This window comes from Lagenorhynchus albirostris, chromosome 2, assembly GCF_949774975.1.
Source record: "Lagenorhynchus albirostris chromosome 2, mLagAlb1.1, whole genome shotgun sequence".
Lineage (NCBI taxonomy): Eukaryota > Metazoa > Chordata > Mammalia > Artiodactyla > Delphinidae > Lagenorhynchus > Lagenorhynchus albirostris.
The window spans coordinates 155,929,707-155,955,752 of record NC_083096.1 but is presented as its reverse complement, the minus strand read 5'-3'; the positions used below and the strand labels follow the sequence as shown (position 1 = coordinate 155,955,752).

General features: G+C 50.7%; 4 protein-coding genes across 19 annotated transcripts in view; 2 read left to right on the top strand and 2 right to left on the bottom strand.

Annotated features, from left to right (window-relative positions):
- Positions 1-7,100: 7,100 nt before the first annotated feature.
- MANEAL (mannosidase endo-alpha like) lies at positions 7,101-13,968 on the top strand. 4 transcript variants are annotated; one of them, XM_060140500.1, is made up of 5 exons: positions 7,101-7,703; positions 9,000-9,109; positions 10,446-10,522; positions 11,628-11,671; positions 11,905-12,119. In XM_060140500.1, the coding sequence occupies exons 1-5, from the start codon at positions 7,154-7,156 to the stop codon at positions 11,979-11,981; spliced, it is 858 nt and encodes a 285-aa protein (XP_059996483.1). In that variant the 5' UTR covers positions 7,101-7,153; the 3' UTR covers positions 11,982-12,119. The 4 variants fall into 4 exon arrangements, with proteins under 4 accessions (XP_059996483.1, XP_059996482.1, XP_059996484.1 ...); XM_060140499.1 differs by having other exon boundaries at positions 11,628-13,968; XM_060140501.1 differs by lacking the exon at positions 11,628-11,671 and having other exon boundaries at positions 11,905-12,058.
- Positions 10,807-17,811, bottom strand: YRDC (yrdC N6-threonylcarbamoyltransferase domain containing). 7 transcript variants are annotated; one of them, XR_009538987.1, is made up of 6 exons: positions 17,396-17,810; positions 16,736-16,850; positions 16,494-16,613; positions 15,131-15,273; positions 12,202-14,829; positions 10,807-11,996 (listed from the first exon to the last, which is right to left on the bottom strand). XR_009538987.1 is itself a non-coding variant. In XM_060140503.1 (5 exons), the coding sequence occupies exons 1-5, from the start codon at positions 17,785-17,787 to the stop codon at positions 14,760-14,762; spliced, it is 840 nt and encodes a 279-aa protein (XP_059996486.1). In that variant the 5' UTR covers positions 17,788-17,810; the 3' UTR covers positions 10,807-14,759. The 7 variants fall into 7 exon arrangements, 2 of the variants coding, with proteins under 2 accessions (XP_059996486.1, XP_059996487.1); XR_009538988.1 differs by lacking the exon at positions 12,202-14,829 and having other exon boundaries at positions 10,807-11,654; positions 11,866-11,996; XR_009538989.1 differs by lacking the exon at positions 12,202-14,829 and having other exon boundaries at positions 10,807-10,965; positions 11,866-11,996.
- C2H1orf122 (chromosome 2 C1orf122 homolog) lies at positions 17,681-19,517 on the top strand. 3 transcript variants are annotated; one of them, XM_060140508.1, is made up of 3 exons: positions 17,681-17,836; positions 18,139-18,340; positions 18,584-19,517. In XM_060140508.1, exons 2-3 carry the CDS (start codon positions 18,293-18,295, stop codon positions 18,677-18,679), a joined length of 144 nt encoding a protein of 47 aa, XP_059996491.1. In that variant the 5' UTR covers positions 17,681-17,836; positions 18,139-18,292; the 3' UTR covers positions 18,680-19,517. The 3 variants fall into 3 exon arrangements, with proteins under 3 accessions (XP_059996491.1, XP_059996488.1, XP_059996490.1); XM_060140505.1 differs by having other exon boundaries at positions 17,756-17,913; XM_060140507.1 differs by lacking the exon at positions 17,681-17,836 and adding an exon at positions 17,998-18,047.
- Positions 19,518-19,862: 345 nt separating this feature from the next.
- MTF1 (metal regulatory transcription factor 1) overlaps positions 19,863-26,046 on the bottom strand; it is a 42,419-nt gene continuing 36,235 nt past the window's right edge. For all 5 annotated transcript variants that reach the window (XM_060140493.1, XM_060140496.1, XM_060140497.1 and 2 more), the window contains one exon: positions 19,863-24,924. In XM_060140493.1, the coding sequence (XP_059996476.1) occupies positions 24,497-24,924 (428 nt within the window). In that variant the 3' untranslated portion in view covers positions 19,863-24,496. The remainder of the gene's footprint in view (positions 24,925-26,046) is intronic.

Below are 26,046 nucleotides of genomic sequence, written 5' to 3'. Positions count from 1 at the left end.
TGTGAAGCAGAAAAAAAAAATAGCTTTATTGGCAAAGCTTTAGTGCTTTGCCAGGCAAAGGGGGCCACAGCGGGCTAATGCCCTCAAAATTGTGCGTCCCGACCTGGAGAGAGTAGTGAGGAGTTTTATTGTAAATGGTTCAAAGAGGAGGGCATGATCAGCTCATGGACATTTTTCTGATTGCTTGGTGGTGAGGTAATTGGGAGTCAGTATCATCAGCCTTCTGGTTCCAACAGATCTGGGGTCTATGCGCTTGTGGGCAGCATACAGTTAACTTCTCCCACCTGACGGGGGTGTTCAGTTTCTGCAAAAGAGCTCAAAGATAGTGTTATGTGTATCCCTTGAGGGGGAACCAAGACCCTGCCCCAAGGCTGCACTCCTGTTTTAAATAAATAAAATTAAATAAATTATAAATAATAAATTAAATAAATAAATATTTATTAAATAAATTAAATAAATAAATTATTTAAATAAATATTTAAAAATATTTATTTATTTGGCTGCACCGGGTCTTCGCTGGGGCATGTGGGATCTTCGTTGGGGCATGTGGGATCTAGTTCCCTGACCAGGGATCGAACCCTGGTGCCCTGCATTGGGAGTGCGGAGTCTTAGCTACTGGGCCACGGGGAAGTCCTGCACTATTGTTTCCTGACTGTTCCTTCCTTTTCTCCGCATCCCCTCCTTTCCCTGATTAGGACCTGTTGGAACCTGCCCTTTGGAACTCAGGGAAGGTCGTGGGGGCTGAATGAAGCCTATTTCCTGCAAACAAGAAATGGGGGACACAGAAAGGCTTTTGTGCCCAGGAGCTCCACAGGGTCCTGCTCGGTTTCAGCAGTAACCCCCATCATGCACCATTAGTTTTTTTTTGTTTTTTTTTTTTTGCGGTACGCGGGCCTCTCACTGTTGTGACCTCTCCCGTTGCGGAGCCCAGGCTCCGGACGCGCAGGCTCAGCGGCCATGGCTCACGGACCTAGCTGCTCCGCGGCATGTGGGATCTTCCCGGATCTGGGCACGAACCCGCGTCCCCTGCATCGGCAGGCGGACTCTCAACCACTGCGCCACCAGGGAAGCCCCGTGCATCATTAGTTTGGCTTTTCTTTCTTTCTTGTCTCATTCTTTTCAGATCCTCACTCTTGCTTCCTAGAATTACTTCTTAAATGACCTCCCTGCTCCCAAGTCGTTTTCTCAATCTCTGCTTGACATTGACAGGTGTACAAGTTAATAAAGGGAAACCTAAATAAAATGGAGTCAGAAGACCAGAAGGTGGAGCTCTCCTGCATGTACCACTTTGCATCAGTACAGATCCCAACCGGAAGAGAAGGTACCTTGCTTCTCCAATAGGAAGTGACACTACTTAATTATATTGCCAGCTGGAAGAATACAGATTTTTCTCCTTGCCCGGCAACAACTCAGCCAATAAGAGACTGGCACAACTCAGCCAATGAAAAGCCACTATACTTCAAACTCGCAGTATCCTCCAATAGATTTTTTTGCCCCTCCCAACTTTCCCCTCTCTATAAAGTTTCCTCTCCTTTGTTTTACCAGGACTTGCATGTGGTTCCCCAAATAGTTGTTTGTCCCAAATTCCAATTCTTTGCTGCTCCTGAATAAACCTGTTGTGCTGGTAAAACAACTGGCTGTTTCAGTGTTTTAGGTTAACATGTGCAACCAATAAAGTCTCCTCCATGAGCTCATCTCACTTAGAATAAAATTGTAACTTACTAGATTATTTCAGGGTTTCACACTGAAACCAGGCCTCGAGGAAACCAAATCAGGAATTCCATACCAATAAGTTCTTCTCTTTTTCCTTCTCTTTTAATGGCATTGCCTTTTGATAGAAAGATTGAATCTATCCTCGGCACCAGAGAGAAAAATCCCAAAGAATGATTGTAATCGAGGACTCTTGGGTCGGTGTCCATGATTGGTACAATGGGAAACAGAGCGCTATTGTCGGTTCACCTTGGGTCAGAGTTCTAGCCCTGGGTCAAACCATTAGGGATGGGTGGTAGTGTTAAGGACTCCAGGCATGGCCAGTGGGGACCACCGCTGTGTTGCAGAGCAGTCCCAGAAATAGTGGAATAATTGAGAGCTGGGGAACCTTCCCACTAGTTATCTAAGACCACACTACCCACTCCCAATTCTCTTACTTCCTCTTTAATGATTCTTTCTCAGTTTACTTCACATGTTCTTCCTCTGCTCAGCCCATAAATCCTGGTGTTCCTGAAAGTTCCATCCTTATTCTTTTTCTCTTATTCATTCCCAGAGTCATCTGATTCTATGGTAGACATTATGGTCTTCTCCCCAACATTTATCTCAATGCAAAAATTTAATCTAATCCAGTCATGGTCATTCCGTTCCCGCTTGGCAAAAATCTGTTTGTGTTGAACAGGCCTAAATCATATTAGACCAATGTGATTCAAGGAAATGCTTGCTTAGGACTTCCGTAAGGCAGCTATGCTCACCACTGTACCACCAATGCCTCTTAGGGCTTCTGGGAAAGAGAAATCAGTTTTACCGTTGTCTGTTTGTTGGCAAAAGGAAGCATGCTGCCTGTGGCAGTCATTTTGTGTTTTGAGTGGAGCCAGTTTTGGTGTGAAGTCAATGATGGGGACAGCAGAGCAGTGAGATGGAAGCATCCCAGGTCCCTAATGACATTGTTGAACCAGGGCATCTACCCACGCTGCCCTCCCATTGGATTTCCTGCACTGTGAGATATGTTTCCGCATTGTGTAAGCCAGTTTGAATCAGGTGTTTGCTATTGGAGCTGAACACGTTCTACTTAATTCACACTTTTTTTTCTTTTTTATTTAAATTTATTTTTTATTGAAGTACGGTTGAATTACAATGTGTTAATTACTGCTGTATGGCAAAGTGATTCAGTTATACATATATATACATTCTTTTTCATATTCTTTTCCATTATGGTTTATCACAGGATATTGAATATAGTTCCCTGTGCTATACAGTAGGGCCTTGTTTATTCATTCTATATATATCAGTTTGTTTCTTCTAATCCCAAACTCCCAATCCAACCCTCTCCCACCCCCCTCCCCCTTGGCAACCACCAGTCTATTCTCTGTGTCCCTGATTATGTTTCTGTTTCATAGACAGGTTCCTTTGTAACATATTTTAGATTCCACATATAAGTGATATCATATGGTATTTGTCTTTCTCTTTCTGACTTACTTCACTTAGTATGATAATCTCTAGTTGTATCCATGTTGCTGAAAATGGCATTATCTTGTTCTTATTTATAGCTGAGTAGTATTCCATTGTATATATGTAGCACATCTTTATTTATTTATTTATTTATTTATTTATTTAATTTTGGCTGTGTTGGGTCTTCGTTTCTGTGCGTGGGCTTTCTCTAGTTGTGGCGAGCGGGGGCCACTCTTCATCGCGGTGTGCAGGCCTCTCACTGTCGCGGCCTCTCTTGTTGCGGAGCACAAGCTCCAGATGCGCAGGCTCAGTAGTTGTGGCTCACGGACCTAGTTGCTCCACGGCCTGTGGGATCTTCCCAGACCAAGGCTCGAACCCGTGTCCCCTGCATTGACAGGCAAATTCTCAACCACTGCACCACCAGGGAAGCCCCTGTAGCACATCTTCTTCATGCATTCATCTGTTGATGTACATTTAGGTGGTTTCTATGTCTTGGCTATTGTAAATAGTGCTGCTATGAACATAGGGGTACATGTATCTTCTTTTTTTAAAAAAAATATTTATTTATTTGGTTTGCGCTGGGTCTTAGTTGCAGCAGGAAGGCTCCTTTGTTGCGGCACACAGGCTCCTTAGTTGTGGCCTGCAAACTCTTAGTTGCGGCATGCCTGTGGGATCTAGTTCCCTAGGCAGGGATGGAACCCGGGCTCCCAGCACAGAGTCATAACCACTGTGCCACCAGGGAAGTCCCAGAGGGTACATGTATCTTCTTGAATTACAGTTTTGTCTGGATATATGCCCAGGAATGGGATTGCTGGATCATATGGTAATTCCATTTTTAGTTTCCTGAGGAAACGCCATACTGTTTTCCACAGTGGCTGCACCAACTTAAATTCCCACTAACAGTGTAGGAGGGTTCCCTTTTCTCCGCACTCTCTTCAGAATCTGGTATTTGTAGACTTTTTAATGACAGCCATTCTGACTGGTGTGACATGATACCTCATTGTAGTTTTTTTTTATTAGGTTATTTTATTTTATTTATTTAAATTTATTTATTTATTTATTTATGGCTGCATTGGGTCTCTGTTGCTGCACGTGGGCTTTCTCTAGTTGCTGCGAGTGGGGGCTACTCTTCGTTGTGGTGCGTAGTCTTCTCATTGCGGTGGCTTCTCTTGTTGCGGAGCACAGGCTCTAGGCGCACGAGCTCAGTAGTTGTGGCACGCGGACTTCAGTAGTTGTGGCTCTCGGGCTCTAGAGCACAAGCTCAGTAGTTGTGGCGCATGGGCTTAGCTGCTCCACAGCATGTGGGATCTTCCTGGACCGGGTCACGAACCCTTGCCCCCCTGCATCGGCAGGCGGACTCTCAACCACTACGCCACCAGGGAAGCCCCTCTCATTGTAGTTTTGATTTGCATTTCTCTAATATTAATTCACACTTAATGCTGTGAAATAAAATTCATATTTTATGGCAAGACCAGAAAAATTTAAACATAAAAAATTTCATGGGTTTCCCTGGTGGCGCAGTGGTTGAGAGTCCGCCTGCCAATGCAGGGGACAAGGGTTCGTGCCCCAGTCCAGGAATATCCCACATGCCGCAGAGCGGCTGGGCCCGTGAGCCATGGCCGCTGAGCCTGCACGTCCGGAGCCTGTGCTCCACAACGGGAGAGGCAACAACAGTGAGAGGCTCGCGTACCAAAAAAAAAAAAAAAAATTATGTGCCCTTTGGCCTCCTCTCTCCCCACACTGTGCATTGTATAACTGCTTCATGCATCGACCAAATCTTCCCCATCAGCAGAAATACCTGCTCAACTATAAAGAGCAACATTCTCCTAGCATCAATAAGCCAACTCCTTAAAGATAACATTCTTATTTTTAAAAATTCTTTTCCACTATGGTTTATTTCAGGATATTGAATATAGTTCCCTGTGCTATACACTAGGACCTGTTATTTATCTATTTTATATATAGTAGTTTGTACCTGCTAATCCCAAACTCCTAATTTATCTCCCCCTCCCCCTGCTACTCCCTTTGGTAACCAACCATAAGTTTGTTTTCTATGTCTGTGAGTCTGTTTCTGTTTTGTAAATAAGTTCATTTGTATCATATTTTAGATTCCACATATAAGTGATATCATATGGTATTTGTCTTTCTCTGTCTGACTTACTTCACTTAGTAGGATAATCTCTAGGTCCAACCATGTGGCTGCAAATGGCATTTTTCAATCTTTTTTATGGCTGGGTAGTATTCTGTTGTCTATATACACCACATCTTCTTTATCCATTCATCTGTCAATGGACATTTAGGTTGCTTCCATGTCTTGACTATTGTAAATAGTGCTGCTGTGAACATTGGGGTGCACGTGTCTTTTCGAATTAGAGTTTTCTCCAGATATATGCCCAGGAGTGGGATTGCAGGATAATATGGTAGTTCTATTTTCAGTTTTTTTAAGGAACCTGCATACTGTTTTCCATAGTGGCTGCACCAATTTACATTCCCACCAACAGCGCTAGTAGGGTTCTCCTCACTTTCTCCAGCATTTGGATAACATTCCTTCTTGCTAAGGGATCACATGGGGCTTTGATCTGGATTATGTAAACTGTCAATAATACGTCATTTAATGTACAGCCCTCTGTCTCAAAAAAACCTATATAACTCTGCCTTGACTTTTAATGGGCGGAACAGCTCTCAGAGCTTTCTGAGATGCTCTTCCCAGGTTATAAACCTCAAATATGACTCGAATAATATTTTCCATTTCTGTCTTAGATAGACTGGTTAATTTTTCGTCGACACTCCCATGAATTCTCCTGAATGTACTTTCCTGGGCTCCAAACCTACCCACATTTCCCACATTGCTCCTCCTCTTCCTGAGTTTCCGACAATTCATTTACTTAAGAAATGAGAATCTGGCGCCTACCAGTGTGCCAAGCCCTGTTTTAGACACTGCAGATATAGTGGCTGATGAAACAGAATTGTTGTCTTCATGGACCAGAGAAGGAGGCAGACGATAAACAAAACTTTTTCTTAATGAGTCAAATAATGAGTAACGCAGAGTAGGAACTTAATCAGTGTTGAGTGAAAAACTTAACATTGTCTCTAGAATATCACATCAGAGTCTGTTATTCACTCCACAAGCAACCCTGGGCACTGAGTGTCACATCCTGTTTTCCAAGCCCTTGGAATCTAAAAAGGTAAAGGTGACCCAGCGCCGGCTCTCTGGAGCTCAGAGTCCAGAAGGAACTTCGAGCAAGTGTTGAGTGCTAATTTTGTTAGGCCCTGTAAAAACTGCTTCATGGTAGCCATCTTATTTAGTCCTCACTGACTATAGGAGGTTGTCCAAGGACAGAGAGCTTGGGACAACTGGCCCGAGAGCAGGCAGGCTGGACAGTGACAAGAGCTCTGGCGAGGAGACAGTCCTGATCCTTGGACTTAGGCCCAGTCCATGTGACCTTGCGCAAGTCACGGTCTCCCTCATCCTCCCACTCTAGCCAGTGTCTGTAGTGTCTGACTCCTAGCGGGGAAGGAGGTCGTTGGAGACAGGGACAGCCACAGACATTGCTTTCTTCCCCACCCTGCCCTATGCTCCCACGCCCTCCAGCGCCACCGCCCGGACCTCCTCCTGGGTTGCGGGAGGAGGGCATTCCCTTTCCCCCAGCGGGCTCCTTCGCCGCTGCCCCAGGCTGAAAGGCGACAGATCCTCCGCGAGCCACGCGCCTTGACTTTGGCCCCTGCTCCTTTGGCCCGGGATCTCGTAGCTCTCCCCGTCCACTCCCCCCGCGGCTCGCGACCAGTTGGTCTGCGCCGCCTGCACTCTCTGTGTGCCGGGCCCGCCCGCACTGCGGGGGAGAGGCAGGGAGCCGCCCACGCCGCGCTCGGCGCTCGGAGTCGCCGTCTCCCTGGGACGCGCGCGGGCTGCGCGACGCGCGGGAGCCGGGCGGGCAGCCATGGCGCGGCGCGCCGGGAGGTAGCCGGGCGGGACGCGGAGAGCGCGGGGGCCGCCATGGCCCGGCGGCGGCGCCGCGCCTGCATCGCGCTGTTCTTGGTGCTGCTCTTCGCTTTCGGCACTCTCATGGGCCTGCGCACGCTCAAGGCTCCGGACGGACTCCCGGCGCTGGGCCCCGGCCTGGAGCTGGCGCCCTTTGAGCGACGCCCCGAGGGGGGCCCCGCGCCGGCCGCCCGAGCCCCGGCCGCCCCCGCCGCGCCGCCGCCGCCGCCGCCTCCGCCCCGCACCGCGGGTCCGGGCAGCTCCCCGGGGCCGGCCCCAGCGGAGGCCGAGCCCGCCCCCGGGCAGAGTCTGCGCGTCTACTCGGACCTGCACGCCTTCTACTACTCGTGGTACGGGAGCCCGCGGCGCGAGGGCCACTACATTCACTGGGACCACGTCATGGTGCCGCACTGGGACCCCAAGATCTCGGCCAGCTACCCCCGCGGCCGCCACAGCCCCCCCGAAGACTTGGGCTCCAGCTTCTACCCGGAGCTGGGGCCCTACAGCTCCCGGGACCCCGACGTGCTGCGGGAGCACATGACCCAGCTGAAGGAAGCCGCCATTGGTGAGCTCCCCCTCCCCCGTCGCTGGGTCCCCAGCCTCGCCTTTCTTCGTTCCCACACCCCAACTTCCACTGCTCCTATCACGGGGCCTTTGGTCCCACTCAGCCTGGCTTCTACCTCTTCTCTTCTAGAACTCTCATCCCATGCTCACCAGGAGACCCCAACTTCCACTGCTCCTATCACGGGGCCTTTGGTCCCACTCAGCCTGGCTTCTACCTCTTCTCTTCTAGAACTCTCATCCCATGCTCACCAGGAGACCCCGCCCCCATCTCCTAGTTTTCAGACTCCTCCACCTCTGCCTTCTGACCCCCTACCATTCCAGGGCCCTTTCCTAGAGCAGAGCTGCTGGGAGGGCCGGTGGAAGGCGTTTGCACCAGGGCTGTCCCAGGTAGGGAGAGCGAGGAGAGGAGGGCAGTCTATTGGGCTTCTCGGTTTGGGTTAAGTGAGGCCTGGGTGCCCTGGCCCCGCAGGAGTCTGGGGTTCAGAGCAGTAGTGCCTGGGATGGCCTCTGCTTTCACACTAGGCACAGGGTAGGGCAGCAGCCTTACCTGAGTTTGCTGGTTGCAGAAAGGAAAGTTTGCCCACGTTGTATGATGGACCCTGCTCTATTTGCTGTAAGGGGCCTGGGAGCTTTTCACGTACTCTGCTTGAAAAGAAGCCCCCCTGTAGGCAGGCTGGGGTGGGGAGGCTGACTTATTTCAGATTTTGTCACTGAATTCTGCTGGATTTTACAGTACATTTCAATTTCTCTGGAAATGGTTAATGTGTGGTGGGAAAATCGAATGCCAGAGACAGTGGTGGGAAGTATTCACAGATAAATAGCACAGAGGCCATCCCTCAAGATTCTACCATCTAGAGGGGCAGACAGTTGAGACAAATGTTATTTCCCACGGGAAGGGTAAAATGACCTCTGCTCAGGGCTCCTCTCCCTGAGGGACCTCAGAGGTGCTCCTCTCCCCCAGAGACAGGACTGTGCCTTCCAGGTGGGTGTGTCATTGTCCACCCGTTTCCCTTTGTTTAACTACTTGCTAATGCAGGCCAGAGGCTGCCGAGGCTCCCGGCTCCTTCCAGGCCTGACACGTTAGGGTTCCTGCAGTCACTGAGCTTCAGCACCGCAGGCGTGGACAGCTCCAGGACTCACAGCTCAGGGATCTGATCTGCAAGAAGAGAACCTGGCAGGAGTCTCCCTCAAGGTTTCATTCAGAAACCATTCTGCAGTTGGAGATGGTTTGTGAGGAAGGAATTCTCTGTTGTGGGGTACTGTGTGTCTCTGAAGTAGCCTCCGTGTTGTGTCTCAGGCGTCCTGGTCCTGTCCTGGTACCCACCTGGCATGGCTGATGATAATGGGGAACCCTCAGATGACCTGGTGCCCGCCATTCTGGACGCTGCCCATCAGCACAACATCCAGGTGAGTCTCCAAGAAGATGTCAAATGCTCTCTGGCCGATTCTGGAGATGTCCCCTCCTCCACCCACAGGGATAGTGCCTCTACCAAAGTTCTTGGCGTTAGCCCAGGTATGCAAATACGTAGCAAGTGTGGTGTTGTGGGTAGGGGTCTAATAAATAATGCCTATGTCACTTTTTTTTTGAATTTTATTTTATTTATTTTTTATAGAGCAGGTTCTTCTTAGTTATCTTTTTTTTTTTTTTTTTTTTTTTGTGGTACGCGGGCCTCTCACTGTTGTGGCCTCTCCCGTTGCGGAGCACAGGCTCCAGACGCGCAGGCTCAGCGGCCATGGCTCACGGGCCCAGCCGCTCCACGGCATGTGGGGATCTTCCCGGACCGGGGCACGAACCCGTGTCCCCTGCATCGGCAGGCGGACTCTCAACCACTGTGCCACCAGGGAAGCCCAGTTATCTATTTGATACATATTACTGTATATATGTCAATCCCAATCTCCCAATTCATCCCACCACCACCACCCCGCCACTTTCCCCCCTTGGTGTCCATACGTTTGTTCTCTACATCTGTGTCTCTATTTCTGCCCTGCAAACCGGTTCATCTGTACCATTTCTCTAGGTGCCTATGTCACTCTTATTTTTTGAGTTCTGAAAAAAAGTTTTGGGAAAAATATAGGATAAACGGGAGACTAAATTAATATCACGGTGATAGAGGTTAGGTTGGAGACCCTGATCCTGGAGAGAGGGCAGACAAGGGCCAAATAGGCCCACAGACTGAACTCCAGCCTCAACTCCCTAGTGGGAGGCAGTGCTGGGCCTCAAGGAGTAAAGCACAACACGTGCTCTCATCAGGCAGGCTCTCTTTCAAGAGGAAGGATGGAGCTGGCCAGTTACTTTCCCCACGTGTACCTATCAAGTCAGTCACTGCCCTTACCTGTGTGTGGCAAAAGAAGAAAAACGATGGAAACGAGCCCCACTCCTGGTCCTGAGCCCATCACTGGCACATGAAACAGATCACGGCACGTCTTCCTATGGACACGTCTTCCCATAGTTTCAGGCAGCTAGTGCCAACCACTGGGAGCTGGCACGTAAGTCGAAACCTATTGGCCAGCCTGCAACAGCCCATTAGAATGATTCCCAGAGGCCCTGCTGTGGGAGGTGGGAAAACTCACCCCCGTTTTTCGGGCCCTGAGGGCAGTGGTTGCTTTTATTTACACTGTGCCCATGACTGCCAGGTCTCTCCTGAACTCAGCCTCTTCTCCAACCCATACTTGAAGCACGAGCCTTATAGGTTGTGGCCTCTGGACAGATACTCACCTGACCAATATCTCCTGTTTGTGGCAGGTGGCCTTCCACATCCAACCCTACAAGGGCCGAGATGACATCACTGTGCATGACAACATCAAGTATATCATTGACACGTAAGGCTGCTCTGGGACCTGGATTTTGGTGGGGATCTAAATGGGGGTAGGGCTAGAAGGCTTGGAGGCGCAGGTCAAGAGACAAAAGGGCACAATGCCCGTGTCCCCAGCATCTAAAAAGAGTAAAAGAGTACTGGGCTTGGAGACAGCAACCTGGGTTTGAATTCTGGTTCTGCGGCCTCCATTCTGTGATCAGAGGCAGTCCTCTTAACCTTTGAGTCTTGTGAGAGTTAACATGAGCTAATATATGTGGAAAGTGGCTTGCAAATGGCTTGCATATATCATTCATTCAAAAAATATTTATTGAGTGCCTTCAGGTGTTGAGGCACTGTCCTAAGTCCCAGTTGTACAGCAGTGGGTAGGGCTACCAAAGTTTACATCCTCGGGCGGGTGTGCAGTGAGCAGATAGTGGTTATAGATGACAAATCAAATGGCGATCTATACTATGAAGAAGTAATAACAGAATAAAGCAGGTGTTAAGAGTGTGTCCAAGAAACAACTTTAGAATGGGTGGTCCAGTGAGCTTCTCTGAGGTGACATGTAAGCCAGCACCTAAAGGAAGAGTCAGCTCTGCAGAGATCTGGGGCAGGCAGAAAACTCCAGGCAGAGGGCTGTCAGATCCAAAGGCCGTCCGATGGGACAAGCTTGACGGCAGCCAGTGTAGCCGGAGTGAAGCGATAGATGGGGTAATAGCAGGAATGGCGGTGGGCAGGGTCAGATCAAGTAGGTGGGGCCTTGCTGGTCTCCGGTAAGGAGCAGTCAGATCTGATTTACGCTTTAAAAAGAGACTGGGTTATAGGGAGGTGGAAGTGGGAGCCTGGAGACCAGTTAGGTGGCTGTCGGTACAGTCCAGATAGGAGATGGTGGTGGCTCGGCCTGGGGCAGGGAAGTGAGGCTTAAATAGAGGAATGACAAGGCTCGGGGGAGGGTGGGAGGGAACTGGGTTCTTGCTTAGAGGCATGATGAGTCCAACTGTGGAGTCCAAGTGGACTCAAAATCGTGCTTGGACATCAGGAAAGATCTCACTCATGGCCAGCCCTCCGGCTGCGCTGGCTTCTTTTCTCTTAGGCTGCCGGCTCAGCCTCTTCTTCCTCCTGCTCCTCAGGTATGGCTCTCATGGTGCATTTTACCGCTATAAGAACAGCATGGGTAAGAGCCTCCCACTCTTTTATATCTATGACTCCTACCTGACATCCCCTGAGGCCTGGGCCCACCTCCTGACACCGAACGGGCCCCACTCAATCCGCAACACCCCCTACGATGGGGTCTTCATAGCGCTGCTGGTGGAGGAGGGCCACACCCATGACATCCTGGCCGCCGGATTTGATGGCATGTACACCTACTTTGCCTCCAATGGTTTCTCCTTCGGCTCCTCCCATCAGAACTGGAAAGCTGTGAAGAACTTCTGCGATGCCAACAACCTCATGTTCATTCCCAGCGTGGGGCCTGGCTACATTGACACCAGCATCCGGCCCTGGAACAACCACAGTACGCGGAACAGGGTCAACGGCAAGTACTATGAGACGGCCCTGCAGGCAGCCCTGACCGTGAGGCCCGAGATCGTCTCCATCACCTCCTTCAACGAGTGGCACGAGGGCACCCAGATTGAGAAGGCCATTCCCAAGAAGACACCGACTCGGCTGTATTTGGACTACCTGCCTCATCAGCCCAGCCTGTACCTAGAGCTGACGCGCCGCTGGGCAGAGCACTTCATCAAAGAGAAGGAGCAGTGGCTGATGTGAGGGGCCTGCAGGCAGGGGCGGGAGGTGCTGCCGTCCCAGCCTCACTGGAAGACGTCACCACGTGGGGCTCGGCACTCGCTCCCGAGTCAGCGGCTGAGTGCTTCTGAGGCAGGTGGGTGCCAGAGTGCCCTGCAGGGACAGGAAACTAGGTGGTGTTCCAGAGAGGGAGCCCCAGGGGCTGGCCGGTGGCTGGGCTTAGCCCAAGGCAGCCCCACATCCTCAGTGAGAACACTTTAAGACAATCCCGTCTAGCCTGGAGCTCAGCTGGTTGGTGTTCTGGAGTCGCCAAGTCACTGGTCTTAGAAGGGTGTCAGGGCTCTGGGCTAGCATGCACCCTGCTCTCTGCCAACCTGCGTCCTCTCCAGGCCTCCCTCCCACGTCATCTGTCTTCCCCAAGTTAGGGAACCACATTTAAGACTTTCTAAAAGGGAACACTCTCAGTTTAAGCTCTTCCCAGTAGATTCCCGAACCCAATTATCAGGAGATAATCCTGAGCACTCACACATTCATTCAACACATACTCCACGAGCACCTTACCGCGTGCCAGGTGCTGGGGGAAAACTCGACCAGGGATGGCTCCTGTCTTCCGAAGCTTACAGGAGCCAGCTTTCCTCATTTGGTGTGGCCTTGTAGCTAGTGCCTAAGCACAGCTACAAGTTTTTCCTTTTTGCTGTTTTGCCCAGTGCTGGGAGTTCAGTTCTTTTTCCTCGAAGAAAATACCTCTGCGCTCCAGAGCCTCCGTTTTCCTAGGTAAACATTTAGCTCCAGGGGGAGGACTAGGACACCCCCCTCCCTTTAGCTGCCTGAACTGAATGAGGCCCACTCACTGGAGCCATTTTCAGTGCGACTGTGATTTGTATTAAAAATGACGTGTTGTTCCTATTCTCAAATCAGCTTTCCTTTTGATCCCTTCAGGACCACAAACTCTTAACTCCTCAGATTCTGTGACAAATTGACATATGGGATGGGCTGGCTACAGGGTTAGCACAACGAAGTCGAGTTTGCTTAAGAAATTAGTTTCAACAAGATTTCTAGAGGGAATATTTAACAATCCAGTGCTTATTTACAAATAAACGAATATGCTAATTGCAGGGACCCTCAAAGCAGGCCCTGGGACACCCTCTTGGAAAAATTCTTAGGATCTACTTGAAAATATGTGCATTGGAAACGACCGTATTGAGAAGTTTATGGGCTCAGACTGAATCCTAGTTCTGAGAACTGGGGTGTGAGGGGAGAGGGGAGGAAGTGAGCCCTACTGGTCACAAGGACTCCCAGCTCCAGTTAGGTTAACAGGTACTAAATCCCACCAACGGATGGGGCAGGCCTGGTCCCCTTGCTGTGACTCAGTTGGGGAAACCAAGGCAGGCAGGGACAGGTAAAAAGGGCTAGATGATGACCTGGAATAATTTACAAGGGAGTGACACTGAGGCTTCAGTTCACATATGCATATTTTTAAAAATAGTAAAAGTATGGCCAGAAGCGGGGGGGGGGGGGGGCAGGGGCAGTAATTCTCACACACTGCTGATGGCAGTGCAACTTGATTCAGTTCTTTTGAAGGCTAACCTCTATCAAGAGCCAAGATAATGGCCACACACTTGGACCCAGTAATCCTACCCCAAGGAAATAATTCAAAAGAAGGAAAATAAAACATTCACAAAGATGTTTAACAGCATTTGTTCTATTAAAGAAAAAACAAAGTTCAAATGCCCAATAGTAAGTATGTTTTTAACACTTGTATACACATGAATAAAGATAAAGGCTGCTGAGTAGACACTGCATTTAAATAAAGGTGTTGTAGGTATAATTCACTATAATTTATATTACGAATAAATAAGAAAAAAGTGGCTGGACAGGACAGTAGCGATTTGTTTTCCAATGTTCCTTCATTTGGACCCCACCCCCCACCCCCTGTGCCAGCTGAGCTTACCTCCCACCATTAGACCAAAATGGTGACTCTCCGCCGGGCAATTACAGCAAAGAACCAGCCCCTGGTTCAGAGGAAGCAGTGTTTGGTCGATGGCTCTACAGTTTTTATTTTTGTCCTAAACTGGTTCCAGCTTCAGAAGCATAAAACTCATGCACTTGGTCACTTGAGACTTTTGAAAAGCACCAACCAATGTGTTAGTTGATTTGGACCTTAAGTGCCACTACCCACCAGAGAAGCTCTCACTAGATTCCAAATCTGTTATTTATTTTTCAAAGATCGAAAAAACTTATCAGAACAAGGCCATCCTCGGAATACTCTTAAAACCTCTATTCAGCTTTTGGCTCATATATGAAATTATAAATAAATATAACCTCCCCAACCAGGTGTGAGGCTTAACCAGCAGCTTCTGAGGCCTGGTCTGTAGTGTTCAGAAAGAAACTTTGCCTTAAAAGGTCAGACTAGTAACACTGTAGCCCCAGCGGCCTCTGCCAATGAGGCCTTGCCAGCCACCAGCAGTCGGACACATAGTGTCCAGCACCAGTCCTTGCGCCCTCCCTTCTCCAGAGTTTCACAAGCAGGATCCACGCAAGGGGAGCAGCCCATACTTCTGGAGGATGGCCGAAGTACTTTCTAGGGCACTGGGGAGGAAATGGAGGACAGTTAGAGTCTGACTTCTCAAAGCCCTGAGCCCACCAGATTCTGGAGATCAGGGACCTCTAAACTCTTCGATCATACTATGCTCTGTTCATCAAACCCTTGATGAATCCTTTTGAATCCTGAAAAAGCCAGCAAACACTAGCAAACTGAGTTCCACTCCACCCACCACATCTCCAAACCTGCCCGCTCCCCTCAGGGCAAGACAGGAGTGACAACCTTTTTTTGTTTGCATCTCCCAACCTCCCTCAAATCCTATCCCTGTGCCACAGCAAAGAGACTCACCAACCCGGACGAATGATGCCAAACTCTCCAGGCACAGACAAGTCAACCACAGTTGAGCCTAGTCGACACTCAGGGCTCTGGTCATCCCCAATTGGTCCCCCATCAATGACCAAGGACAAGCGAGGCCAGAGGTCCTGAAATTCCTGAGAAGAGGGAGAGGAAGAGCATGGACACCACCTCTGGCATCTGCAATGATGTCATACCGCACACAGGGCACCTAAGACAGAGATCACACAGCTCTAAAACAGCAGGCATCTTCCTCTAAGCAGGGTAAGGAACCTCATTTAAACTCTGGATCAGGGCAGGAGAAATGGGGGGGACTCTGCAACTGCACGCCATTGGCACTCAATCCTTGGGCTATGGAAAGGAGTTCCCCTTCAGAACTGTGGACTGAATTGTTAACTGAGCCAGAGCACCACTCTCCACCCTCACCCCGCATGAAGGCACTGCAGTGGCAGTTAGGCCTGGGAATTTGGGATGGGGGATCATAAATACCAGTTACTGTGCTGGATAGGTACGCTGCTTGCCGAAAAGGTAAGAATCCCCATCACCAATGCCTAGGATATAGCCACCAGGATCAAGTTAAGCCTGAGAATAAGAAGGGGTGCTGGGCTCTCACTTTCCAAAGCCCCTGAACCCACTCTCTATGTCTGGGCATGGAAACACTTTACTATGAAAGTAAAATCACTTTGCTATGTTCTGCATTTAAGACCAGTAGGAGAAAAGAAATATGCTCAGTCAAACTTCTTTGCGTCCTCATTCATTCTAAGCTACTCCGCCAAGACAGGATTAGGACGATCCTTGCTGTCTTTTTTTTTTTGGCCACACTGCGCGGCTTCCAGGATCTTAGTTCCCCGACTAGGGATTGAACCTGGGCCCTCGGCAATGAAAGCGCGGAATCCTAACCACTGGATGGCCAGGGAATTCCCGTGGGTGATCCCTTCTTTGACCTGGCTTGTGACAGAGGTAAGAGAACAGGACCAGGAGTCCCTGGGATAAGTGATTTAACTTTTCAGAGTCTTAACTTTCTTTACAGCAAGTTGTGAAGACTTATCACCCATCTGTATTCTCCAACGACTGCTATCCCGACAGAATGAGAAAAATATGTACTTATGATGTCTCTTACTGTTAAAAAGACAGTAGGAAAACAACACCAATTCTCCCCCTCGCCTTTCAAACTTTAAAATAAACCTTTTCCGAGATCATTCTGTATTCCCCCACCCCGGCCACCTAGGCAGACTTCCCACCATCAGACCAAAAGGGCAGCTCCCCTGCCAGGCAATTCCAGTGAACCATCAGCCCCTCTGGTTCAGAGGAAACTGTGGCCTGGTGACATTTCCAGGGGGAGGACTGGGTAACTCACCTCAACATTCAGAGAGCTGGTCTGGGAGCTGAGGTTGGCGCTGGTGAGAGCAAGCGGTCCCCCAAACACCTGGGCCAAGTCCTGCATGAAGGCGTGGTCAGGAATCCGGATGCCTACAAGCTATGAGGCAAAGAGAAAGAGGATCCTCAGAAAGGTTGAAGAGGTGGGAGATGGCTCTGGCCTGGATCCTAGCGGAAGCCAAAGGGCGGAAGTCTGGGGACACAAGAGAAAATCTGACTCACAGGAGTGAAGGGGTTCAGGTCCTTGTTGAGCTCCTCCGAGCGTTCCATCACCAGGGTCACTGGTCCTGGCAGCAGGTCGTTCAGGAGCCCCTCAGGTACTCTCACACGGCAGTACCTGGGAAACAGAGGGGACACAAATCCAACCAAATGAAAGGCACTGCTGGTCCTATTCCAGACTCTAGGCAGATCTAGGAAAGGTGACCCGAGGGTCTACAATGGGATCCGCCTGTCTTCCCTGTTCACCCCCAAGAGCTTGAGCAGAAAGCAGGGCTCCAGAGGACCGCCCCAGGCTTGGACCCGCAGGCTACAACAGCTGCACCGCTTTCACGCTCCACGTTTTACTTTCTTCAAAGCACTCCCTACTAACTTAAGCTACCGTGCTCCCCCTCTTTTTCCTTAAACCGTGGGCGTCCCCCCCACACCCATTATCACAAAAACGCCAGAAGAATAGGGACCCCGCCTGCCTCGTTCATCGCTGCGCCCCCGATCTCGTTCAAGGCCTGGCAGACGCTAAGCGCTCCATACACGTTTCCAGTTCCGGATTCCCGGGTGAGCCTGGACAAGCCCCTCCCGCTCTCCGCGCCTCAGTCTCCCAAGCCTGTCACCGGAAACCCCTCCCGCGGTGCCGCCCCCAACAGGGCCGGGTCGGGGCGTCCTCACCTGTAGACGTCGGCCACGCGGCCCAGGCACACGGCCAGCGGCTTGGTCTCGCTGCGGCCCTTGACGCGGTACACGACGCCCAGTGCCTCCGAGCAGCTCGCCGAGCAGGCCAGGCCGTACAGCGTATCGGTGGGGACGGCCACCACGGCGCCGGCGCGCAGCTCGGCCACGGCGGCCCGCAGCGCCTCGGTCCAGCCGGCGCGCTCCGGGTTTGCGGCCCGCACGGCCCCGCTCCCCGGGAGCCGGAACAGCCGGGCCCCCGGCGCCGCCGGAGCGGGGCTCGGCGGACGGAGAAGGCGCCCGCTCCGGGCGGAGCCCCCCGGCCCCTCGCTCAACCCTATGCTGGCAGCCACCGCGGCCCTCAGCCCCGTGCACGGACGCGCCGGAGACATCCGCCCAGGCCTGCTTCCGGGAGGAAGTGACGCGCCCAGTCATCTTCCGGTCTGGGAGGCTCCGCCCCACCACCGTGCTGGGCAACTTAAAGGGACCGCGACCCCCAGGAGGATTGAAGGAGACCGGTGGGGACGGGGCGGGGCGCAGCTTTGCGGAGCCTTAGCGCAGGGCTGGGGAGGGGGGGCGGCCGAAAGGGGGGCGGTGGTCGGGCCGCGCAGGCGGAGATGGAATGGGGCCCGGGCTCAGACTGGTCACGGGGGTGAGAGGGGGCCCGTTGGGGCGGGGGGAAAGGGGCTCTGACCCCGCGCAAGCGCCGGCCCTGACCGTCTGTCTCGCTCTCTCCCGGGCAGGGAGGCTGCCGGCGTGGACCGTGGGAAGGCGGGGCTGGGGCTCGGCGGGAGGCCACCCCCGCAGCCGCCCCGGGATGAGCGCGCCCAGCAGCTGCTGGATGCGGTGGAGCAGCGGCAGCGGCAGCTCCTGGACACCATCGCCGCCTGCGAGGAGATGCTGCGGCAGCTGGGCCGCCGGCGCCCGGAGCCGGCTGGTGGCGGGGTCAGTGCCCACCCCGGGCTGGGCCTGGGAGGTGGGGACTGCCCACTGGCCGCACTTTCTAAGTTCTGGCTTCCCCTGGAGGGTGGAAGAGTGTCCCCACCGCTTTATCCCCCACTGCCTTTCAGTTGGGCGAGAGGCTTTGAAAAAGTTAAGTGCTATCCAGATGCCAAGTGGCCATCTCTTGCAGGGCCTAATCCAAGGCCTTTCCTCCCAGCCTTTTTTTCTTTCTTCTGTTCCAATCAGAACGTCTCAGCCAAACCTGGAGCACCCTCCCAGACAGCTGTCTCCGCCAGAGGTGGCTTTCCAAAGGATGCCGGCGATGGAGCTACGGAGCCCTGACCATCCCCGAGCCGGGCGCCCTGACTTCTCTCCCTCCCCAGGGCTGGTAGCTGGACTGTGAACAACTCCCTTTCAATAAAGGGGCCAGTCTTCACTGGCAGTGGCTGGTACTTGGCTCTCAGCCGGGGTGGCAGCTCTGCTAGCAGCTGGGTTCACTCCCACTTCATCCTGGCTGAAGGCAGTGCTGAGCTCTGAAATGTAGCCAACGAATACCCAGTCTGATTACCCAGATTTGGGCAGACCAGCAGTGCTCGCCAGAGTGGTTTGGCCTGCTTTGGGGGATCCAGGTCGTGTTACATGTCCATTTCATGCTTTGGGGGCTCCTAGCCCCACAAAACACTTTTAGCAGAGCCTTGATTAAAAGGAAACCTGCAGACTCTCCTGGTGACCGACCTTTCCTTTCTGTCCCCTCTCTAAAACTCTGATGGCTGGGGAGGGGTGAAGTGGTTGAAAATTGTCAACCATGGGTAGGGTTGGGAAGAAATGCCACAGATACTACCAGATTTAAATAAGCATTTAATTAGGATTTCATTAGTATTTAATATTGCTTTTTCAATTCCAAAAAGTTAAATTTTCACTTCTTAGCAGATATTTTAAAGTACAATATTAAGTTTATACAAAATGAGCAATTAAGCAAACACCATTGTTTCACATTCTTCAAAAATACAAATTCATATTTATTCTTTTTTGGGTTTGGAGGTTTCTTCCTTTGGAAGTACTGAACCTGTAACATTTTCATATCGCTCAGTGGAAGTCTGTTGTTCCCATGTTTCACACTTAAATAAATTTGATAGGCTTTTACATAATCCAAATAAAACTATTTGGGATTTAACCAAGACCTCTGGCCAGTGACTAGTGTGTGTCAAGAAAAAGAACGCTCTCGTGGGTCTTGCTTCTCCTGGCCAGAAGATCTGAGCCAGAGAGTCAGCAAAAACCTGTTTCCAGCCACCTTCCCCAAACAGGGACTAGGAGTTTACGGGGAAAGAGAACAGCTACCTTGAACTCTGACCACCCCCCCACCCACACATTCTCCAAAACACAACAAAGGATGTAGACTGTTGAGTCAAAGAGCGCCCTGGGAGGCCTGAGGACACGGGGGAAAAGGGCAAGAGAGGCCTCTCTGACTTGGCACCAGTATAAGGATAATAAGAATATTGCAGAAAACACCCCTGGGTTTTGGTGAAAAAAAAAGGTTTTATGAAAAATTTCCCAGTAAGAAAAAGTAGAACCTGCGTTGAGCTGAGAAAGTGACACGACATCATCACCCAATTTGGGGCCCAGCAGGCACACCACCAAAAGGGCAGTGTGTGGTTTTAAACTTTGCTTCCAGTAAAAAAGCTTGTACTATGTACACATAGACATAAAGATCCAGTTTAATTTGCATTTCTCAGTGCAGACTGAGAAGCCCTCTCTTGAACAGGAGTAACAATGAGAAATGCCCAAACAGTGATCATCAGCTTCCCCAAAGGGTGTGAGAAGAGACAGGGGACCCTTTCTCTAGCCTCGCCCCCAACGTATGCCAGAGGAAACGGGCTAAACTGACTACCAATCAGAAATATGCATGATTCAGTTTTGTTGCCTCTCCCCAATATTTAGGAATGGTCAATTTCAGATCTATGTCACAGCAGAACCATTTGCATATTGGATCTATGGAAATCTTTCTGCTTTGGCTGAAGGATATTTTAAAACTCAGTTCTTTAGTAGCCTGAGAATTGAAGATAAAATGGGGGGGGGAGAGGGGAGTGAGGGGAAAGGAAGAAAGTTGATAAAGCAGATTATTAACAGCTTTGTTTACTGGATTCAATGAGGGCTGGAGGCTTTTGCTTAAAGAGCCAACAGGGGCGGTAGGGGGAGCAGTATGGAAATGGCTCATGTTGTCCGCCCCCCCCCGCCCCACCCACGACTGCCACAACCTTCCCCAAACATATTTCTGATTGGTGGTATAGGAAAATTGTAAACTCATTAGCAATACTGTTGCAGTTCCACAAATCAATGGTTTCGGTGACTCTGGAGAAGTCTTTAGGATTAAGGACAATGAACGTGATTACAAATATAAAAGTCTAGAAGGTGCCAGGTGTCTACCTAGGAACAACCAGTTTCTTCCTTTCAGGCATCACTTTGTAATGGTGAAGAAGGGGGAAAAGATGGCAAGGGACCAAGAAGAAGTGATGAAAAAGGGCCTCAACAGCAGAAAACAGGACCCGCAGCAGTTCTTCAGAGAGCCTGAGGGGGCGCCCTTGGGCACACAGGGAAGGCTTGCATAGATTGAGCAGTTGCTGAGAATGCATAATAGTGTTTCCCTATGGACAGCCTCATGGCACAGGGCTGATGGAGTGGAAAAACGCAGCCAGGCCAGGGCCACATGGGACAACAACCATCAAGCTACGCATATTGCACCAAGGTAAGTGCTTTTCTTTTCACACCTCAATTTAACTTTTTTTCTGAGCAAAAAATAAAACTTTGTGGAAAGTATATGTGTGTGTGTGTGTGTGTATACACACACACACGAAAGAAATTGCAGCAATTGGGTTAAAGATAAAATAACGTAAAGTGCTTTTTTATTATTTCTTTAATATACCAATATGAGGTTCTGCAAACTTGTCCCTTTGGACACATTCAGCACATTATACAAAGTCTCTCAGGAAAACCCACCCACCCATTATCCCCATCAGTCCGCTGCCTTGACCCTGAAAGTAAACTCTCCAATCTACTGACTCTCCCAGAGGTGGTGAAGAGAAGTCCCTTGCTTCTGCCCAGAGAAGCCTTCACACCTTAAGGCCCCTCCTGGACTTTGTACCATGATCTCCTTCTGCGAGGGCGGAGGGGTAGGGGTGGAATTCAATGAATGACACCAATTCCTGTCATCAAACTAGTGATACCCCCACGAGGTTGGCCAAACTGCCAGGAAAGGCAGGGCCACTTTCCCTCAATGCCTCACCCACCTGCCTGGGAAGGACCAAATTCACTAAGGCAGTTTGGCGGCGCCAGCCAAAGTTTCCTGCCACCTGCCAGGCCCGTGAACTCCACGATTCCCTAGGCTGACTAGCATTCTGTAAAGGGGCAGTATAACTGGAGATGCTAGTGGGAGCTGGAAGTCTCAATCTACAGGGTGAAAATGATTAAGGTTACCATGGGAAGAAAAAAGGCGTGATTTCACCTGAAGTCTGCACACCTTCCCTAGCCTCACCCTAGGTTCATTCGTGGGTTTGAAAACCACTCTCCATGAAGGCTCTTTGTGGCTCCACTTTAGCCAGCGCCCTCTCTTCTTCAAGATCCTTGACACTAGGGGCCAGGCTGATGGAAGGGACAGGGGCGGGGAAGAGTGCTGGAAGAAGAAGGAAAGGAGAGACTGCCTATCCTGTGGAGTAAACGTACTCTTCACAACCACTCACTAGCATTTTAAGCACATTCTTGATGTTTTCAAAAGCTGATTGGATCTGATGGTCCCCCTTGTAATCTCTAGTACTCTCAAAAGGCAGATACTTCAACTAGGAAAATCTGTCAGCCCAAACCCAGTTTCTTCATCACCCCTGATCTTTGGAGCAGAAAAGCCACTGACCTGGGTGGACCCCCAACACAAGCACAGCCCGGGCTGGCCGGAGGGAAGCAATATTTCAACCATGGCACTTCCGACGGCCTTCCCTAGGCTCCTGCTTTCCACCTCAGCTCCCAGGGAACCGAATCTCAAGTGAGCCTAGGACGGGCATGTGGGGAGGTCATTTGGGACCCATATGCTGCTCTCTATCTCGGAAGGTGTGGAGAAAACAGCCAGGGTCCTACCGCAAATCTTCCTATGGGTGCAAGGCCCAGAGACGGTCAAGAACAACCCATGCTCAGCAGCTGGTTTTCCAGGAAGATGAACCACTGCGGTAATAGAAGGTTCCTCCTGCCTTATCAACTTCTGCTGAGGCCAGTGGCCGCCAGAACCCACCAGCCTTTTGGACAGGAGAGTGCAGAGGGTCAAAAAAACCCCGATTCTCGTGACTAGACTCCTGCAATGAGAAACCACCAGCTGCTTGTAGGTAAGCCCATTTCTCCTCATGGCAGTAACATTTACCACCACTGCCCTCTTCTCCAAATCTGTCCCTGAACATCCTGTTAAAGGCAGGGCCTCTGGCTTCCAGGTAGATGATCTGCTCTGGATACTGTCTTGGCTGGCCCTGAGTAATGGCGCAGAGAACAGGAGAGTGACAGATCTCTCCACCTTAGGGACTGGGAAAGGAAGGCAAGTTACGGCTGCTTTCTGCCCGACATCGTTGACTCAGAAGGGCAGCCCTGTTTGTGGCACCCTGCCCCTCGCTCAAGGCAGGGAAGGGGCCCTTGGGAGGCAGAGGCCCAGTCTGGACATTGGGCCATGCCTAGTTTCTGAGCTCAGTGAGTGGGGGGAGCACTCATGACTACACTGACATAGGCAGTTAAGAGAAACTTTCCATTTTAGTGTGGATTGTATTTTATGTTTTATTTTAAGAGGCAATGACTGACTCAGAGCCAAAGGCAGAGAGATGGATATAATTCTATACACAAATCAAAAAAATTTTTTTTCCTATAATACAACTTAATGAAACATTCCAAATGAGATAACTTATTGCAACATTTCAGGCTTTTTGGTGGAAGGGGAATTTTTTTGTTTTACCCTGAGTAGAAGATCATCGCTTTGTGTTTTTTTTTTTTCTTTTTTGTTTTTTGTTTAGAAATCATATGACTAAGCTGAGCAAGTCACATCCTTCTTTGCACTGTACTAGGCTGTATGCAAAATCCAGAGGGGTGAGAGGCGGAGATGGGAGGGGCAACCAAAGGCCTGGCTGGAACCTGGAACCAGGACACCCGGCCTGCCGATGACACGCCGCCTGAACAGAACTCCTGTAAAGCTGCACCTTCTCCTGATCGGCAAAATGCAGTTCTTCTGCTCTGAGGAAGAAGATACCCTTCAAGGAAGGCAGACCACCAGCCAGCGACTGGCCATAAACCACATGTCCACTCTAGGACAAAGCAGGGATGTTCCCCGAGAAAAATTCACTGTGATCTGCAAGCCCTGGCAACCAACGGAGAAAGAGAGAACCCGAAGGCAAAGACTGTGATCACATCACTAGAGCCTGTTCTGCACATGTGTCATGGACAGAGAGCAGTCAACAACTTGCCTGGGGTCCCTGCGGAAGCGGACCGTCCCCGCGACCTCGGGCCAGGCTTTCAGCTGCCCCTTTGGGCTGCAGGATGACACCTGCCATAGTCACCCTGAGCTCCACCAACACCAAGCGCAGACAATGAAACCATCTCACGTGATCCCTGTCCAGCTCACGGCTGTCTGACCTGCCTTTGCCACTTCCCTCTCTGATGGAGTGAGGGTCTGGCCTTCCAAGCAAGCTTCAGCCTCAGACTCAAAAGACACAGGAGCAGCAACACCCGACACACTGAACGCTACTGCCCGGACTACAAAGACCCCAGTGCAAGTGATGGGCAGCATCAGATTGATGGAAACCACACCCTTTCATTTAGAATTTTTATGCATACGAGTAACCTTAATTTCCAAGTTCACATGACAATAAGCGAAAGTGACATACAGTGCAGCCAAACAGTTCATTTATAACTTAGCTTTTTTTTTTTGTTTTGTTCCGTTTTTGTTTGTTTTTCTCCAAAGATCAGTTCCTTAAAAATGGATGCTCCTGGGATATGAATGAAGAAAATATGTCTGAAAGGTGAGGATTTCAAACAGTAGATTTCTTCCTCCTTCAAACTGCTGACCCCATGATGGTAGGCATCGCACCTTCTGCCTCCTGCTCGGCCTCTGTTCCCGGAGGTGAGCACATCCGGCTGGGCCTTTCACTTGGAGAAGCTGCTGGTCAGGCCCATCTCCTCCTCCTCCTGCAGTAGTGCTTCAATGGGAATCAGATTAGACGGCGTGTCCAGGTTCTGGAGGGACAGAAACTCTGACATATCCATGGCACGTAATGTTTCTGTCTGAGGGTCTGAAGGAGTCACTGCTTGTCTGCTTTGCTCACAGGAAGAGGAGGCGGCGGAGGACGACAGGGGGATCGGGGGTGGGGAAAAAGTCTGCGGTGGTAGCTTCAGGCTGGGCTCATCAGGAGGCTGGGTGCTCAGCGCTGGAGCGGGAGGGGAAGGACAGCCCTTCCTCCTGCCGGCCGCCCGCTCCTTGGCGGAGTCCCGGCACGCACACTGACACTGACAGGCCTCCTCTTGTTTGATGATGATCACAGGGACGCTGAGGCCAATCTGCTGTACTGCGCTCCCTGCGAGAGGGCGAGAAAGACTGCTCTTCAAGTAGCCGCAGGGCAAGGGCAAGAGGGACAGGAGGGTGTAGGACTAGCTCAGCACCACGGAGGCGGGAACGATGGAAAGGGTGGATGCCGTGCCATGCTCCAGGGTTGGTTCTGCTTTAAACTGGACCACGTTCCTCCTCAAGTAAGAAGGCTCTGACACTCCCCATCCCCTCCAAGACAGAAAAGCCACACACCATCTAGATGCACCCTGTATTTCCAGCTTCATTTCCGGCCCCTCTCGCAGGCACCCTCCACGCCAGCCACGGTGGATGCCTCCCCTTTCCTGCATGTTCTTCATAGCTCTGGGCTCAGGGGCTCTTCTTTCTACCTAAACTCTTCTGGAGAACTTACTCTTACTTCTGAGCACCCAGCTCACTGCCCTCCTCTCCTAGCGTCTCCAGGCAGTGTTTGCAGCAGGCTTATACCTCAGGGATGGCCCAAGGGCAGCTGCTGTGTGCAGAGCTAGTCCACACTGTACCAGGCCATTTAGTCCCGCCTGCCCCGGAGGCTCTGACCTCCTTTGGGACATCCCACGCTCACCTTTGCAGCCCCGTCTCAGACACACAGCCAGCCTTGTGTGCACGCACATTCCTTCTCTTTTGCATACGTGTGTTGTGCAGATGCACACTCTGAATTCACACAGGCTTTGTGTGTCTCAAAAGAGCTAGAGACCAAGGGGCTAAGAGAACAGAATAGGAGGGAGTCAGGAGGCCCAAGAACTAGTGCTTTGGCTTTGCCACAAACTCACTTATGAATTTGGGGGACTCATTTAATCTTTCAGGGCCTGAGTTTCTTAATCTATAAAACAAAGAGTTTGAGAGAAAAGACCCTTTAGCCCTATAAGAGTCTCTGACCCAGATGCTGTTTCTTCATTACTGTAATTAGAAGAGTCCAGTGAATTAACAGCTGCTCTCTTTAGCATTAACTGTGATGTAGACTTTTTTCTGGCCACATTAAAGCCTATATCTGTTTTTTTTATTATTTTATTTTTTTGGCCGTGCAGTGTGGATTGCAGGATCTTAGATCCCCGACCAGCGATCGATCCCAGGCCCCCTGCAGTGGAAGCACAGAGTCCTAACCACTGGACCACCA

Excerpts from the sequence above, each read along its gene's own strand:
- MANEAL (XM_060140499.1), top strand. The coding sequence starts at position 7,154 with ATGGCCCGGCGGCGGCGCCGCGCCTGCATCGCGCTGTTCTTGGTGCTG. Across the intron at positions 9,110-10,445 it reads CCCATCAGCACAACATCCAG|GTGGCCTTCCACATCCAACC; the intron begins GTGAGTCTCCAA and ends TGTTTGTGGCAG. Across the intron at positions 10,523-11,627 it reads ATCAAGTATATCATTGACAC|GTATGGCTCTCATGGTGCAT; the intron begins GTAAGGCTGCTC and ends CCTGCTCCTCAG.
- YRDC (XM_060140503.1), bottom strand. The coding sequence starts at position 17,787 with ATGTCTCCGGCGCGTCCGTGCACGGGGCTGAGGGCCGCGGTGGCTGCC. Across the intron at positions 16,851-17,395 it reads CGCGTGGCCGACGTCTACAG|GTACTGCCGTGTGAGAGTAC; the intron begins GTGAGGACGCCC and ends TCTGTTTCCCAG. Across the intron at positions 14,830-15,130 it reads GGCATCATTCGTCCGGGTTG|TGCCCTAGAAAGTACTTCGG; the intron begins GTGAGTCTCTTT and ends TTTCCTCCCCAG.
- C2H1orf122 (XM_060140507.1), top strand. The coding sequence starts at position 18,013 with ATGGAATGGGGCCCGGGCTCAGACTGGTCACGGGG. Across the intron at positions 18,048-18,138 it reads GGCTCAGACTGGTCACGGGG|GGAGGCTGCCGGCGTGGACC; the intron begins GTGAGAGGGGGC and ends TCTCCCGGGCAG. Across the intron at positions 18,341-18,583 it reads CGGAGCCGGCTGGTGGCGGG|AACGTCTCAGCCAAACCTGG; the intron begins GTCAGTGCCCAC and ends TGTTCCAATCAG.